This window comes from Cucurbita moschata, unplaced genomic scaffold (assembly GCF_002738365.1).
Source record: "Cucurbita moschata cultivar Rifu unplaced genomic scaffold, Cmos_1.0 Cmo_Scf00032, whole genome shotgun sequence".
NCBI classification, from domain to species: Eukaryota; Viridiplantae; Streptophyta; class Magnoliopsida; order Cucurbitales; family Cucurbitaceae; genus Cucurbita; species Cucurbita moschata.
The window spans coordinates 1,009,725-1,025,826 of record NW_019268548.1 but is presented as its reverse complement, the minus strand read 5'-3'; the positions used below and the strand labels follow the sequence as shown (position 1 = coordinate 1,025,826).

General features: G+C 38.4%; 4 protein-coding genes and 1 long non-coding RNA gene across 9 annotated transcripts; 2 read left to right on the top strand and 3 right to left on the bottom strand.

Annotated features, from left to right (window-relative positions):
* The first annotated feature begins 1,426 nt into the window (after positions 1 to 1,426).
* On the top strand, positions 1,427 to 4,461 carry LOC111429694 (transcription factor UNE10-like). Of its 2 annotated transcripts, none has more exons than XM_023065633.1 (6): positions 1,427 to 1,862; positions 2,046 to 2,328; positions 2,439 to 2,507; positions 2,626 to 2,691; positions 3,038 to 3,376; positions 4,075 to 4,461. In XM_023065633.1, the coding sequence occupies exons 1-6, from the start codon at positions 1,744 to 1,746 to the stop codon at positions 4,207 to 4,209; spliced, it is 1,011 nt and encodes a 336-aa protein (XP_022921401.1). In that variant the 5' UTR covers positions 1,427 to 1,743; the 3' UTR covers positions 4,210 to 4,461. The 2 variants fall into 2 exon arrangements, with proteins under 2 accessions (XP_022921401.1, XP_022921402.1); XM_023065634.1 differs by having other exon boundaries at positions 1,429 to 1,863; positions 2,098 to 2,328.
* Positions 3,278 to 5,530, bottom strand: LOC111429695 (pentatricopeptide repeat-containing protein At2g44880-like). Of its 2 annotated transcripts, XR_002708210.1 has the most exons (3): positions 5,413 to 5,530; positions 4,550 to 5,170; positions 3,278 to 3,357 (listed from the first exon to the last, which is right to left on the bottom strand). XR_002708210.1 is itself a non-coding variant. In XM_023065635.1 (2 exons), the coding sequence occupies exons 1-2, from the start codon at positions 4,831 to 4,833 to the stop codon at positions 3,850 to 3,852; spliced, it is 333 nt and encodes a 110-aa protein (XP_022921403.1). In that variant the 5' UTR covers positions 4,834 to 5,226; the 3' UTR covers positions 3,771 to 3,849. The 2 variants fall into 2 exon arrangements, 1 of the variants encoding a protein (XP_022921403.1); XM_023065635.1 differs by lacking the exons at positions 3,278 to 3,357; positions 5,413 to 5,530 and adding an exon at positions 3,771 to 3,898 and having other exon boundaries at positions 4,550 to 5,226.
* A 620-nt stretch (positions 5,531 to 6,150) lies between these two features.
* On the bottom strand, positions 6,151 to 6,854 carry LOC111429911 (dCTP pyrophosphatase 1-like). The gene is made up of 2 exons (XM_023065987.1): positions 6,647 to 6,854; positions 6,151 to 6,493 (listed from the first exon to the last, which is right to left on the bottom strand). Exons 1-2 carry the CDS (start codon positions 6,782 to 6,784, stop codon positions 6,254 to 6,256), a joined length of 378 nt encoding a protein of 125 aa, XP_022921755.1. The 5' UTR covers positions 6,785 to 6,854; the 3' UTR covers positions 6,151 to 6,253.
* LOC111429912 lies at positions 6,446 to 11,594 on the top strand. Of its 3 annotated transcripts, XR_002708238.1 has the most exons (4): positions 6,446 to 6,545; positions 6,650 to 6,762; positions 11,124 to 11,222; positions 11,418 to 11,594. It is a non-coding gene; the product is annotated as an uncharacterized LOC111429912 (long non-coding RNA). The 3 variants fall into 3 exon arrangements; XR_002708239.1 differs by lacking the exon at positions 11,124 to 11,222; XR_002708240.1 differs by lacking the exons at positions 11,124 to 11,222; positions 11,418 to 11,594 and adding an exon at positions 6,866 to 7,310.
* Positions 11,595 to 11,685: 91 nt separating this feature from the next.
* Positions 11,686 to 15,594, bottom strand: LOC111429910 (probable LRR receptor-like serine/threonine-protein kinase At1g74360). The gene is made up of 2 exons (XM_023065986.1): positions 15,271 to 15,594; positions 11,686 to 15,099 (listed from the first exon to the last, which is right to left on the bottom strand). Exons 1-2 carry the CDS (start codon positions 15,338 to 15,340, stop codon positions 11,858 to 11,860), a joined length of 3,312 nt encoding a protein of 1,103 aa, XP_022921754.1. The 5' UTR covers positions 15,341 to 15,594; the 3' UTR covers positions 11,686 to 11,857.
* Positions 15,595 to 16,102: the final 508 nt, after the last annotated feature.

Below are 16,102 nucleotides of genomic sequence, written 5' to 3'. Positions count from 1 at the left end.
GTCGTTACAACGACACATTGGTCCTAAAGAGATAAGGATGACTAAGAAAAAAAACAAAATGGAGTTGGAGACAAGAAAATGATGGCTCTAAAAAATGTTGGAAACTAGAACTCGAGGCAATTCTCAGCCACCAAAGAATGGAACAGTCTATTCCCAACATTATTTCAGTGCCTCCTTTTGCTCCGACGGGGAAAACTACTCCTTCAAATGGAACAAATGATGGGCCACATGCTCACACGTGCTATTGTGTTCACTGCAATAATGCTGTTCATTGAGGTAAACAACAAATTCAGAAGAAAAAAAACCAGTTTTTACCTTCAAAATTCGACAAGCTGTAATTTTTTTATCGAGTATTATTCATTCAAACGGACCTTTTAGTCGTTTTATGTGAGATCCCACATCGGTTAGAGAGGAGAATGAAGCTTGTCTTACAAGGATGTGAAAACTTCTACCTAGTAAACGCGTTTTAAAACCTTGAGGAAGAAGCCCGGAAGAGAAAGCCTAAAGAGAACATAAATGCTAACGGTGGATTCGAGCTGCTATAAATGGTATCAGGTGTGGAGGTATGAAAATCTCTCCCTATTAGACACGTGAAGAAAGCGGAACCCTTTATTTACCAACCATGAACAGCATTTGGTAAGCTGTTTATGTTGTGTGTTTCATGGGTTACAACGAGCGAGCACGGATTCGTGGCCACAGAAGTGTGTGTTCCCTGTGACGAATGTTTCTGTCTCCATCGCAATCCTGCAATCGGTTGAGTATCAATTTGTCGGCAGAAGAAAATGGAAGAGGCCCAACATCATTCTTTCACAACAGCTTGCATTTGATTTGCTCAATTTCCACTCTCATCAACCAAACATTTATTGCCAGTTCTGCACCAACGTGCAGTTTTGATGGGGCTCCATGGTTAGCGTCTATCCACCAGTCATTCAAAAACGACCCTTGATGATAATGGATAAGTGCTTACAAAAGAAGCATTTCACTTCAAAATACTTTTTTCTTACAAAGACATCGGAACTAGCAGCCTAACTAGATCCCATATCGATTAAAGAGGAGAACGAAACATTCTTTATAAGAGTATAAAACATTTTCCTAGCAGACACGTCAGCCTATAAGAAAAAGTTTAAAGAGAACAATATTCGTTAGTGGTGGACTTAGGCGGTTACTAATTGTATAAGAGCCACGCCTGGTGTGCCAGCGAGGAGGCTTGAAGGGGTGGACACCAGGCGGTGTGCCAACGAGGATGTTGTGTCCCAAAGAGAGGTGGATTGGGGGGTTTTACATCAATTGGAGAGGGAAACGAGTGCCTCGGAAGATAAGGAGGTGGAAACCTCTCCATAACAAACGCGTTTTAGAACGTTGAGGGAAAACCCAAAAAGAAAAATCCAAAGAGAACAAGAGAAGTGTCGAGGACAATATCGATTAGCACGTGCTGGCACCCACCTGTTACATATTTTTCCTTGCATAAACACCCCCTCGTGGGAAAGAAGGGTTGAGAAGAAGTTGAGAGTGGTCCATTGATTGGAACCCAAAGCTGAGAGAGACTTAAATTCCCTTACAATATTCTTTCTGCTATCTTGGTTTCATACTGTGACATCTCTCTATCATGTAACCATTATAAACATAGCTCACGACACACAGAACAGCAAGAGAAAGAGAAGAGAGCCTCAGAGTGGCTTCACCCTCAACCTCCTGATAGCCTAGCTTCTTCTGTCAATAGCAAAACAGTACATATTATTTAGCATGAACCAGTGGATAGTCCCAAAATGGAACCAATCACAACAACATGAAGATGCTAGCAGATCTTCCCATGTCCATTTCCCCCACAAAAACACTACTTTCAGCCACAATCTTGTCCCCATGTAAGCACTAATTGAATTAGCGAAGCTCATTTCTCTCTTTGTTTTTGTGTGTTTTTGGTCGTCATTTGCGAGAAACAAACTCATTTCTTGAGTTCTAGTACTCGTGCTAAAACTACTCATTTAAAAAGTGCTTTCATACCCTCCATTGATGTCTTTTTGGGGTGAATTGGTGCAATATTTCAGGGCAAAGTATGAAGCAATTGAGAGGACATGGGAGAGTGGAGATCAAGAAGCAGCAGTGGACGGCCATGGGGAGGTGGTTCTTCAAATGGCTTCAACAAAGCACTCATGGGGCCAATCCGAAGACACCCTCGAGTCCATAGTCCATAGTTCACTGTTGAGGAAACGGACACGATCCAACCCAGAAGGCAAAGATGAAACTTTTATGAGTGGGGCTTTTTTAGAATCTCATAGGAGCTTCAAAGCCAAAAATTCCATTGAAGACTTAGCTCCAGATGATGGCTCGGTGATTCACAAGCTCCTTTGTTTAATAAACTTGTTTTGTTGTGCTTTTTTGGTGCACTTTTAGTGGACATCACTGGCAGTTTATTTAGTTGTTTGTGGCGTTGAAATCAGGAGGACGAACATAACACGAAGAGGAAAACAAGTGGGAGCTGTTCAATTAGACGAACTCAGTCTGAGAGAGTAAATGACTATGAAATGACTTTTTACTTCTGTAAATACTTAAAAAATTAACATAACAAGAAGATTTTAATCAATTTGAATACTCGGGAGTTGAAATCTTTTTTTACCTTTTTTGTAGAGACGAAGAGATCGGATAAACCAGAAGTTAAAAGATCTTCAAAAGTTGGTGCCAAATAGGAGTAAGGTACGAAAATTCATATATTTGAAAAACTCGTATATAACTATGACCTAAACTCAAATTCAATCGGTTGAGGAGGAGAACGAAACACCTTTTACAAGGGTATGGAAACCTCTCCCTAACAGACGCGTTTTAAAGCCTTGAGGGGAAGCCCGAAAGAGAGCCCGAAAAGGACAATATCTGCTAGCGGTGGATATGGGCTGTTACAGCCTCAGAGACTATAAAACATGTATTCCGTGATTGTTTATAACAAGTTTTAAGAACGATAAACTTATCATGTTAGCATATCCTATACTCCAAGAGCTTCACTTGTACAGACTGATAAAAAGGGCTAAAAACTCTCCTTTTACAGACTGATAGAGCTTCACTTTTGGACGACACGATTCAATATTTGAAGCAACTTAAAGCACAAGTTCAGTTCATGTGCAGCATTAGATCAGATGTGCCACAGATGATCGTACCTCTAGGAATGCAGCAGCAGCAGCAGCAGCTTCAAGTGTCACTGCTCGCAGCTCGTATGGGACTGCTTGACACTGCTTCAATGGCTTCCAGTTCCAGTTCCTTCCCTTGTGCTGCTGCATGTTCTCCGACTCTACTGCCTTCCATCATCTCATCAACAAAGCCAAAATATAAACTTTCCACCTCTGCTTTCGTCCCTCCAACCGATCCTTTCTGCACTCTTCTGGCACAAGTAAGTCCAACACAAACTATATCTACATGAGCAACAAAACCCTAAAAAAGCAACCAAACAGATCAAACTACCAGTTTAGTTGGTTTTAGTAACACATCGATCAGAGTTCAAATTGTTGGGATAGTTGGTTATTGTAATACTACTGGCGGACATTGCCCTACTTGTGTTTTCCCTTTCAGGCTTTCCCTCAAGGTTTTTAAAACACGTATGTTAAGGAGAAGTTTCCACACCCTTATAAAGGATGCTTAGTTCTCCTTTCCAACTGACGTGGGATCTCACAATCCACCACCTTGTTTGAGCCTCAGCGACCTCGATGACACAAAGCCCGGTAACTGGCTTTGATACCCTTTGTAATGGTCTAAGCCCAACGCTAGAAGATATTGACTTGTTTGGGTTTTTCTTTTCGAACTTTCCCTCAAAATTTTTAAAACATGTCGACAAGAGAGAGGTATCAACACCCTGATAAAGAATGCTTAGTTCCAATCGACGTGGGATCTCACAGTTATAGGCACCGGTCGGGACCTGATTCAATTTTCAACATAAGAGTCAAGAGGGTTAAGAGTAAAATTGGATGTTGAGCATCCTACATAAACTCCTAACATGAAAAGAATGAATGTGCAGCCAACTATACCAGTTTAGTTTAGTTTCTTTCTTTTTTTTTTTTTTGGTATCGAAATGCTGATTTTTTGTTGCTGCAGTCAATGGATATGGATTTGTACAGTAAAATGGTGACATTATATTGCCAAGAAGTGAACAGGACACCTCGGCAGGCAAGCAAATTAATGGAATCACAATGTGTAGAAGGGATCGAGGAGGATATGCATCAGAGCTAGCCAGAATAAGCTCCACCATTTGGTTGACTCCAACAAAAACTAGTTTAGTTGAATACTTAGATATGCCTCAGTTCAACCAAATGTTCAAGGCTTTCTCTAGTAATTTTGGTCGATGGAAATGACACATTCTATTGTTCTTGTATTTTCCCCTTTGGAATTCCGAGGACAGTGTGGGCAAGTTTAAAGTAAGTAAAAGCAGATGTAGAAAGCTAAAATTAAATCAACTCATGAGGAACGTCTCACGTTGGCTAATGAAGGAGAAGGTTGTCGCTATGAGATATTTTAAGAAAATTAAAGATAAAATAATGAGAATTTAAATTTAAAGTGAACAATATCATACCAATGTAGACTCGGTTCCATGCTCGTAGATTGGATCAACTCTAGAGCTTCCTCCAACAATCCCGCTCGATCTGTGACCAGACCTTGGTGACAACATGCACAAAAAACACCTAGAAAGGTAACCTCATCTGGCTTGAAAATTTCCATCAACATCATAGAAAAAGCCTGCAAAGCTGCACCGCCTTGCCCATTCATGACGTATCCAGAAATCAAGACATTCCATGTACAGATGTTCTTCTCTCCAATTTCTTCAAAGACCTTCTTTGCCTCATCACAGCCCCACATTTAGCATACATATCAGTGAGTGCTGTGCCCACAAACACGTTCAGTCTCAAATTATTCTGATATATAAATCCATAGTTCCACTTTCCCTGATTTAAAGCTCCCAAATGAGAACAAGCCAATAGAACTACCACCGCGGTTCTTTCACTCGGTTCAGTCCCAGCTGCCAGCTTTAACAAGCCAATAGAACTACCACCGCGGTTCTTTCACTCGGTTCAGTCCCAGCTGCCAGCATTCCTCTGAAAGCATTGATAGCTTCCATAAACTTTCTATTATGAGTATAACCAATAATCAGAGCATTCCAAGTAACCGAATTTCTCTTGGGCATTTCGTCGAACAGCTGAAAAGCATCCGAACATTTCAAATCGATTCATCAGCATTTAAGATGATAATTGATGTCTTCGAGAACGATTTGAGACGCTAGTTTAATTGCTTATAAGATTTGATTTCATAGAAAAAATGAAATATAATATATAAAAATGTATGAGTCACTTGGCACTAAGAAGTGTCGTAAAGCAACTCTATTGGGGTGTGGATATTCGGGTAACGACTACAAGTAAAAAAGAGAAAGGAAAATTGTACCCGATCAAGAATGAACGTAAACTCACAAGCTATGGAAGGTTATGGAAAGTGTGGATAGTTATTTTGAACAGTGAAACAAAAAAGTTGTCCCACCACGATAGGTGGGTTGATTCCTCTCCATCTTTTATCTTTTACCCCACAATAAAAAGCATATTTAACTCTGGATGAATTCTTCACATTATAATATAGTATTTTTTTACCGGTAAATATCAAATTCCTTAGCTTAAATATAAATACTTTTGGATAAGTAGTTAAAGCAATTTAACATGGACGTCAATTTTTAGAATATTAATTAATATTTTTATTAGTTGAACTAGGTTTAAATTGATAGGTATATATATTTTTTTAATAATAGATATATATTTTTTTAATAATAGATATATATTTTTTTAAAAGTCCATTTCTATTATTGTTATTATTGACGTATATACATTAAAAATATATATATATATATATATATATATTAAAATATAATTTTTAATTCACCAACAATGGTCCCATTTTATTTTAGAACTATAAATTTAATAGCTCTATTTTCATTATATATTAAATTTAATCCTCAATTTAAATTTTATAAAAAAAACTAGTTTAATACTAATTATAATTTTAATGTTAAAACACAATTAGGTGAACCTGTATCCATATTTTTTTTTAGAGGGAAAACTAATAATAATTTTAAATTTATTTTTGCGTGGAAAATTGAAAAGGAGAATATTTAAAGAATAAGAGCGGTGTGAGTATGAGTAAACTGAGACAGATCTCCGTGCATATCAATACGAAGCAGAAACGAGTACAGAAACAGAAAAGCAGCGAAGGGAGGAAAGAGAAGGGGGCGCGAAGTTCATGGAAGCGCGCGCGCGAAAGCGGCGACAGGGTACTTGTTGGCATTTTTGACGAGCTTTGAGAGAGCGGCATGGCCCAAATCAAGGCCACACACATCGGCGAGACGCACCAAATAGAGTAACACATCAGACACCTCTTCTTCCAAATGCTCTCTCTCCGCCGCGCTCCAGTTTGGCAGCCCCCTCTCCACCTCCCCCTTCCACTGGAATATCTCCGATAGCTCTCCGACCTCACCAACCTGCAAGCAATTGCAATTCCATCATCATCAACAACAACAACAATAGCAACATGTAAGATTTTTCATATTCTATACTGATTGTGTTTGTTTTTAGGTCGAAATTGGTGATCGAGTTGTTAATTTCAATGTGTTTTTTTTTGTTTGATTGATTACAAGTGCTAGGAGAAGGTTTCTTGGGCTGTGGTATTGTTCCCATCCTCGTACTCGAGCGAACTCTGCGAGCATGTCTCTGAGTTCCTGCAGTGAGACGTCTTTGGCGGTTTTCTCAGGTTCGTAAGAACGATTCTCCATTTCTCTCTCTCTTTGATCTGTTTTTATCTGCGTGTGGTTATGAATGTGATCTCTGAGTTCGGTTGGGCCATTAATTTATAGAAGTCAGTTTAGGGAGAGAGAGAGAGAGACAGAGAGACAGAGGGAATTTGAGATGATAGTGGGAGGTGCACTTGAGGTGTTTGATAAAAAGATAAAACAGTAATTAAGGCATGTGAAGTGTGGGAAAGCATGTCTCCACCTTTCCATTCATCACTTCAAAGTTCAAATCACCCATCTGCTGCTGCAGCACCTCATGCCATGCCATGTCTCTCCACTTCTCTACACCACAAAATACTTACCCACTTCATTCAAGCTTTAGAATTTGAATCTTCTTTGGACTTGTTTTTTTGAATTCAACAATTGAGAGGGAAGCTTCAAATCTTTGCCACCTTGGTCGAAGACACGTCTTAACTAATTACTAGGCTTATTTAGCAAGCTTGTGTGACGACTTTGGATCCTAGTTCCTAGTTCATTTATTAATATGCAGTGGATTACTTTCAGTTAACTTTAGGTTATACGTCTTTTTGTTGGGCGAAAAATATTTTTTACTAAAAATGAAGAAGGCAAAAGATACCTTCAATTAGGGTAAAAAAAACACTTGTGGGGCAATGTTTTCCTCTTGATTGATAGCATTTCATAGTGTTTCTAAACCCTCAAAGCCTCTTTGGTGATGTTCTGAAGAACGAAAAATGAAAAAGGAGAAATAAGGAATGTTACCAAACAATTGCTGAACTTATATAATGCTCTACAAGTTATTTAATGTTTAATCATGAGCATCTTTGTAGTTAAACGATGGTGTGTGAAGGTACAACTCGTTGAAAATATTTAATTACGGAGTTTGGAGAATTGGATTTTATGACTTCTGTGCAATTCAAGATCATTGGGGGCATTTGGATCTCTGTTTCGAAATTGGAAGTGTTTCATTTTCATTCCCTTCTCCCATCTATTTAAGAAATCTCTGTTTCGAAATTTGGGAAAGATGGGGAGAAAGGAGGAGGAAGGAAGAGGAGTGAGGAGAAAGACATGTTCAGTAGACGGCGGTGGCACTGTTGTAACTAAACTGGAGGATATTGGTTTTTCGCAACTGTTATAATTTTAGGGATTTTCTTTTAATTTTAATCTCAACTTCATAGATTATAGAGAAAGAGAAAGGAGTTGATGTGGAGAGTGAAGTGAGTGAAGTTGGAGGCGGAGGCACGTAATACAAATCCCGGAAATTGCGATTGAAGTCTAGAGAATTTATGAAAATCTTGAAGTTTGCAAGGGAAAGCAGACAAATTCTGTTTAAACACCCATTCTTTTCTTTCATTTCATCATCTTCTATCTCCCCAACCATGGCCTCTAGTTCTTCTCGTTTCCTTTTCTTTTATTCTTCTTTTCCACTTACTTTTCTGGGCCAATAATAACTAGTTGGAGTTTCAAAAAGGAGATTAATTCACGAAGTACTATTAACTATTAGGATATTTATAAGTTTAAGTCTAACCTAACATCACCTCTATACAGCATTATAGCATTAAATATGCTTTGGTAAAAGTTAAATCAGTCTCATTAATATATATATTTCTTTTAACTTAGGATCAGTTTGTGAGTTTGTGACACCGATTAATGGTAGATAATCATATTTCTTAGAGGTACTAAATACAACTCCCCCTTGACCTGATCATCCTATTCTCTCTAAGAGCAGGTCGGGATCGTGGAACACTTGCTCGAGGAGTAAGTAAGCACACAGTGAAGTATCATCAAAATGCACACTCCATCTCTATCTATAGTCTCGTTCATTTCCCTATCCTTTGAGTTGTTTTGTCCCCTAATCAAGTATAGTTTGCTATTGTTCGAGTTTGAAAATTTTGAATTTTTAACTTCTGATTTTTTTTCCTTTCTTAAAAGGCATCATAGCATTGCCAATTGTTGTTGATACAATAGTTTCACGAGTCATAATGATAGTTCTATAAAAAGGATTAGGAAATTCTGGAAAAGAAGATGGTGGGGGGCTTTATGCTCACTGTATGAAGTGCAACCAAAGCAGCTTACTAGCTGAGGGTTGCCTCAGGCCATGAAAGCTATTCAAATAGCTTGCTTTAAAGCATCTGATTTTTTTGATTTCCCAGCTTCAAAGTTTGCTTAAATAGAAGAAAAGAAAAATGAAAAGGAAAAGGGGGGAAAAAAAAATTGTCGTAGAGAACAGAGTTAGATGTTAATGATTGCAATGCAGAAAAGGAAAGGGGAGATGAAAATGGACAACCAATTATTGCTTCTAGACTCATTAAACATTTTTTATTTGTTATATAACCTATCCATTAGAAATTCTACTCATAACTTCGAATTGTGGGTTGTGTGTCTTCTTTATTTTAAATAATATTTACTACATAATGTATATAATTATTAATTTTTTAAATTAAGGAAGAAAAAAACTCTAATTATTAAACGTGTTGGTGTTCGAGGGGAGGATGGTTGGGAGTGAGTTACACATTGGCTAATTTAGAGAATGATCATGTATTTATAAGTAAAAGAATAGATGAGGCATTTTGGAGAAGCCCAAAGTAAAGTCATGAGAACTTATGCTCAAAGTGGACAATATCATATAATTGTGAAGAGTCGTGATTCTTAATATGGTATCAGAGCCATGCTCTAAACTTAGCTATGACAATAGAATTCTCAAATATCGAACAAAGATTGTGAGCCTCTAAAGTGTCGAACAAAGGGTGTACTTTGTTCAAGGGGAGGATGGTTGGTGTTCGAGGGGAGGATTGTTAGGAGTGAGTCACACATTGGCTAATTTAGAGAATGATCATGTGTTTATAAGCAAAGGAATACATCTTCATTGATATGAGGCATTTTGGGGAAGCCCAAAGTAAAACCATGAGAGCTTATGCTCAAAGTGGACAATATTATATCATTGTGTAGGGTGGTAATTTCTAACGGGTGATTTCTAACAAAACGAACCAATGAAGAGAGAAGAAAAACAAAAAAGAAAACTGTCCTTGTTGCACTATGCCATTCCATAATTAGTAATCTTACCGAATTTTTAATTTCTTTTTCCCAACTTTAGGATTATTTTTTTCTTTTTCCTCACATCACAACTACGATTCAACACGGCAATGATTTACATATTTGATCTATATATTTCCCACTAGGTCTTAATGTATAAATAAAATAAAATAAATTCTCTTTAAGAATAATTAATCTACTAAAGAATGCTACGGTAGAAATTAAAAAAACTTTTGAAACACTCTCGATATTGATATGCTCCACTATCAGTAGGACTGATAGTATTTGTAACATATATTTAAGTTTATAAACTTTTTTAATACTCTGAAATGGAATAAATGATGAAGATGTTGAAGTTGTATATGCCCTTAATAATTTTTATCTATTACCTATTTTATTTAATATAATGATTAGTGGATAGGGCGTGTACTAGAAATTCTCCCAAAGAAAATTAAGTTTCCTAAGAAATTTGGACCAAAAATTCAATTTTAACAATAGTTTATTAATAAATTAGTTATTTTCCTTTTATGAAATCTTTAAAAAAAAGAGAAAGTTTAATAATCAGAATTAATTGGACGATTGTATGAGCCATTGTGAGTTAGAAACGTGGAAGCTGAGAGTTTACATCACTCAGCTCGAAGTTTGTTTACTAGAGGTACGAGAGGAGGGAGATCTACTGATAAGGCGGCCCCTTGGTTGATCCTTTGTTTCCGGCGACCGCGATTGGAAGATCCTTTCCTGCTTTTGGCCTTTTACTAGTTAGTCCCGGTAAAAAGTGGTTAGCCCCAGTCGTAAAGGGAATTAGGTCCCACTGAGTGCCAATGCCGAAGGCGTAGTGGCAGGAAATGGAATTGGGAAACCTAGTTGGAGAGGTTCATGAAATGGAATTGTGAAACCGAGTTCAAGAGTCATCTTCGCTCCTGACCCGGAACCTGAGCTACTGAACCTCATGCGCCAAGTTGGGGCCACAAAATGAAGGCATTAAAGTTCTGGGGGGGAAATGGCGTTCAATATTCTTGTGCAAATCAAGAATTGACACCAAAATCTATCTAAGATTTGGGATTTTTTATTTTATTTATTTCTTCCATTACAAGACTTGTAGTTTTGTCCTGTCTGATTTAAGTGCAACATGATCTCCAACTTCCTGCAAAAATAATCCATTCTCCATCATTTCTATCCAATTACCACAATTTAACTATATACACACAAATCTACTCCTACTCCGAACATTAATCTAATCAATTATGGGTTTCATGATCCAACCATAGAAAACATAAGGCTATTGTATAATAGTTATCTACGCTATAAGACTTATTTTTTTTTAATACAGGGAGCGAGAGAGTATGAAGAGCTAAAATATGCTCTCTTGAGGATTGTTGGGAGAGGAGTCCCCCATCCACGAATCAAAAAGTTGATCATGAGTTTATACGTAAGGAATATATCTCTGTTAGTATGAGACTTTTTTATTAGTATGAGACTTTTTTAGAGACTTTTTCAGAGAAAAGAAAAAAAAATAAAGTCATATGAGCTTTTAGATAAATTTCTAGGCTTTTTACATTCTATTAGCCAAATACAAGGATTTGTTGCATTTTGTTGATGGATCTCTACTTGAATGTTTGTAAAGCCCACCACCAAGCAATCAAGCTTTAAATAATTGAACCAACAAAAGCAGGAACTGAGCTCATTTTCAGCCATCTTTTTCCCAACAAACCTGCTCTCTGCCCTGTTGTTCAAATGGCAGCCTCATCAACCAATTCTTTGTGAAAGACAGAGACTATTAAGAAACAAGCATTTTGGTTCCAGTCCAGATGTAATAAAAGCTCTTTTATTCAATCAACTTGGGCCATAGGAGATGTGTTCATTATTCTTGCAAGGAAACCAAAAAGCAAAACAGAGGAATTCTTTCTTCATTCTTTTTTTTTTCTTCTTTTTTCTTTCAACATTTTGTGAATGATGAATGTTTTTGTTTACAAGATGAATGGTAATAAATTGAAGTGTGTAGGTATCAGTATTATCTTATGTCTATCAAACACTATGTAACAACCTAAGGTTATGCACATTTCTTCAATCAAAATCTTGATCAATGCATGGAGTAGTGGAGAACATTTGGCTGAATTCATCTCCCCCTCTTAACCCTATGATATTGATCAACATAGCTAGCACTTCCTTCATGTTCGGTCTCGCCCCTGGTGCTTCGTTCGTGCACCTCACCCCAATCTTCAGTAGCTCACACATCTCGTCCGCCCCGTCGACGAGCCCCGACCCCAAAACTGCCACTGGTATCACTGCTCTACTCAACCCATGTCTCCCATTTCCCATCACCCTTTTAGCCCATTCAACTAGACACTCTTCCCCTCCATCCAGTGCTCGTCTTGCAGTTGCAAGTTCCATTGCCAAAACTCCAAAACTATACACATCGCCCTTTGTCGTAGCTTTCCATGTCTGTCCATACTCGGGTGCTACGTAACCAATGGTTCCAGCCACCATGGTACTCACATGGCTGTCTCCTACATCCATAATTCTAGCCAACCCGAAGTCTGTCACCCGTCCTCGACCGTCTTTATCAAGCAGAACATTACTCGCCTTCACATCACGATGCACAATAGAAGGAAAGCACTCGTGATGCAGAAATACCAATGCTCGTGCCACATCGATCGCAAGATCGATACGTCGCTGCCAGTTTAGTCTAAGTCTGTCTACTATGAGATCTTCCAAGCTCCCTCCTTCCATGTACTCATACACCAAAATCTTCTCCGACCCATCAAGACACCATCCGTAAAGTTGAACAAGGTTCGGGTGCGGCCAGTTGAAGCCATTTCCAGTAAGAATCTTCATTTCAGCTTGGAACTCTCTTTCACCTTCATTCCCTTCTCTCTGGAGCTTCTTCACTGCCACTTGCCTTCCATCAGGTAACATTCCTCTGTAAACTGTTCCATATCCTCCTTTACCAATCACCCTATCCTCTGAAAAGTTTCCTGTGGCTTTTAGAATATCAGCATACGTAAAAACCGTTTTGTCAAGTCGAATCACCGTTACTGAATCCGAAAACCACAGCGATGAGCTGGGAGAACTCGAGCCAAAGTCTTTCATATATTTTATATCGTCCAACAGATATCCTCGTGATTCATCCGAGTTCCTCACCATTAAGAACACGATAAGAGAAAATGCACCAAATATTAGGAAAGCAAGGATCAATGATAAGGAAGCCAACATCCCAATTAGCGTCGAGTTCCTTTTGGATGATCCTGCCATTCTTGGGTTGGCAGGTGACTTCGGCGGTGTTATGTTGAAGAACGATGGTAGGCGCAAAAGAGGATTGCCAAGATATGAGTCCTTGTCAAACGTTGAGAATTGCCCACTTGGAATGACTTCACCAGTTATGAGAGGATTATATGAAATGTTGAATTTGTTAAGCTCATTCAAGTTTAAGAAACTTCTAGGGAACATGCCAGAGAAGTTGTTGTATGATAAATCAAGGTTCTGCAAGCACTTCAGGCCTCCGATCTCGGTCGGGATCTCGCCCGAAAAATGATTTTCCGAGACGTTTAGAACAACCAGTGGCAGATTCCCCAACTGTGGAGGGAGTTTCCCACTGAAATTGTTGCAACTCAAATGCAACATACTGAAGTTCTTCATCGTTCCAATCTCATTTGGTATCTCACCACTGAACTGATTCCCAGTGAGCTGAACATAACCAGAGATTTGCAGTGTTCTAATTCTGCTGCAAAATGGGAAAAGGCCATACCCTTTCAACAATCTATCCCAAATGCTTCTACAACTCTTCCTTGTAAGAATTGTGTAAACAAATCTGAAAGGAGGGTAGTCTGCTGGTATCCATCTCTTCATAGCCAAGCACTCCCCCGATCCAGCAATGAACTTTTCGGTTCGTCGATTCATTTCGAATGTCGCCGTGGCATTCTTTCCAATGTTCGAAAGCTCGGACGGGATGCGCCCATGTAGCTTATTATTCGCAAGATTCAGCCATAACAAGCTAGAACAATTACCAAGCTCCCTGGGAATTTCACCAGTCAAGGAGTTGTTTGCCAGCATTAGCCACAAAAGTGAAGTCAAGTTCCCAAAGCTACTTGGGATTGATCCATTTAAGTTGTTGAATGAGAGATCAAGAGCTTGAAGATTCTGCAAGTTCCCATATTCTGATGGAATCATTCCATTGAACTTGTTATATGCAAGAATCAAGAACTCCAAGCTCTTCATTTCAGAGATTTCTACAGGCAATGAACCTGAAAAGTTGTTGAAACTCAGATCCAAACGAGCAACTCTTGGGAGCTTAAGAATCCCAGAAGAATAAATCCCTCCGGTGTAAGAATTCCCATGAAGAACAAGGAATCTCACCTGTGTGAACCTCCCGAAGATTTCTTGAATGTCCCCTCCGAAATTGTTCTTGCTCAAATCGAGGAACACCAAGTTGTTCAAACTTAAAAGGGATTCAGGAATTTCCCGGGAAAAATTGTTCTTTCCCAGATATAAATTCTGCAAACCCGAAATTCGTCCGATTTCAACCGGAATTGTGCCGGAAAATTGGTTCCCCCATAGATTCAAAGAAGACAAATTCCCACAATTAGAAACCTCCACTGGAACTCCGCCGGAAAATTTATTCTCTGACAGGTCCAACACCTCCAAATTACAAACCCCAGTAAATATCGCCGGCGATAGCTCGCCGGAAAGTTCATTCTCCGACGCTGAGAAAAAACGAGTCCTCGTCAACCCACCCCACAATCCACCATTGAATCTGTTGGAGCTCAAATCCACATGCTGCAAATTCCGGCATTCGTCAAAACAGTCATCCGTCCGACCAGTGAAATTATTACCGGAAACATTAAAGAACATCAAATTTCTGCAAATGCCCGGAAAATTCAACCGTATGTCTCCCCAAATCCGGTTGACCGACAAATCCAGAGTCTCGATATTGACCAACCCCGACAAGTTCAACTTGTCATCGATGATGTTGTGCGACAAATTCAACCGCCGGAGATTTCTGCAGTTGTTCAAGTCGCCGGGAATTAGACCAGAGAGAGTGTTTCTAGAGAGGTCGAGGTCCGTTAGCGCCGGAAAGGCAGAGAAATTATGAAAAATTGTGCCGGAAATATCTTCATTTGAAAGGTCAATTCCGGTCACTTGGGAATTGATTTGATTGCAGGATATTCCAGACCAAGAACAGGGCGAGTTCTGCAAATTCCAAAACGAATATTTTCCTCGTTTAATGGGATTGTGTTTTTCTAAAAAGAATTTCAACTGTAACAAAACTTCTCTGTCTCTCTGCAATTCTTGTCCCTCGACAATTGTACCTAAAAAAACAAATAAACATGATTGAATCCGACCAGACCCTCCTCGTAAACAACGCAAAATTACACACACAACCCACAAAAAAAAAAAAAAAAAAAAAAAAAAAAACTTGTTTAGAATTTTAGATACCCAGATGAGAAAAATGAAAAGGGATTCGATTTTGTGGTGAATACCTGTGATTAAGATGAAGAAAATGATAATTGGAAGACGCCATGAATGATGATCAGTGTCTTTCTCCTTCATACTATACTGTAATTTGCTGTGTGTTCCTTGGGCAAATGGGCTGGAGAAATTTTCAGAGAGAAGCCATGAAAGCAGAAGAGAAGAAGCTAAATTTGGAGTAAAAAGGGAAGAAATGGAGAGAAAAGTAGAGAATGGTGAAACGTAAACGAATTGGCTTTGAAACCGCACGCAGCAACAGCGCCCGCACAAGACCAAACAAAAGTTTGAAACTGAATTTAGAAAAAAAAAAAAAAAAAAAAAAAAAAAAAAAAAGGTTTGTGGAAAAATCTTGGAGGGTTTAGATGAGGAGGAGATAGCAGAAAAGAAATGAAAGGAAGGGAACTGAAAGAGGTTTGGTTTGGTTAGTTTAATGTTGGATGGTTGTTGGTGGGAAAGTGGGGTGAGGGTCACAGGCAGGGGACGGTAGCGAGCCGCTTTGCTTGACCTTTTGCTTTCGTAGCAAATTTAGTGTTTGACTCAACTATTTCCAACTTTGAATCTTTCATCAAAATTCTAAATCTTCCTTAATAATTTCTTTTTATTTTTAATGAGTTTAATTAAATTCATTACTTATTATGATATATAATTAAAAGGAATTAAGAGATATTAAAAGAATAATAAAAAAATAAAATAAAATAAAAAACAAAAATTTTGAGCAAAGAAACAGGAAGGGATCAAAGTCTACAATGTTGTCTGGATGAAATCCTTTGATGGCAATTGGTCAAAGCAAGAGTTGTTGGGTCTCTCTCTGCTGATGTTTTTTTTTTTTTTTTTTTTTTTTGG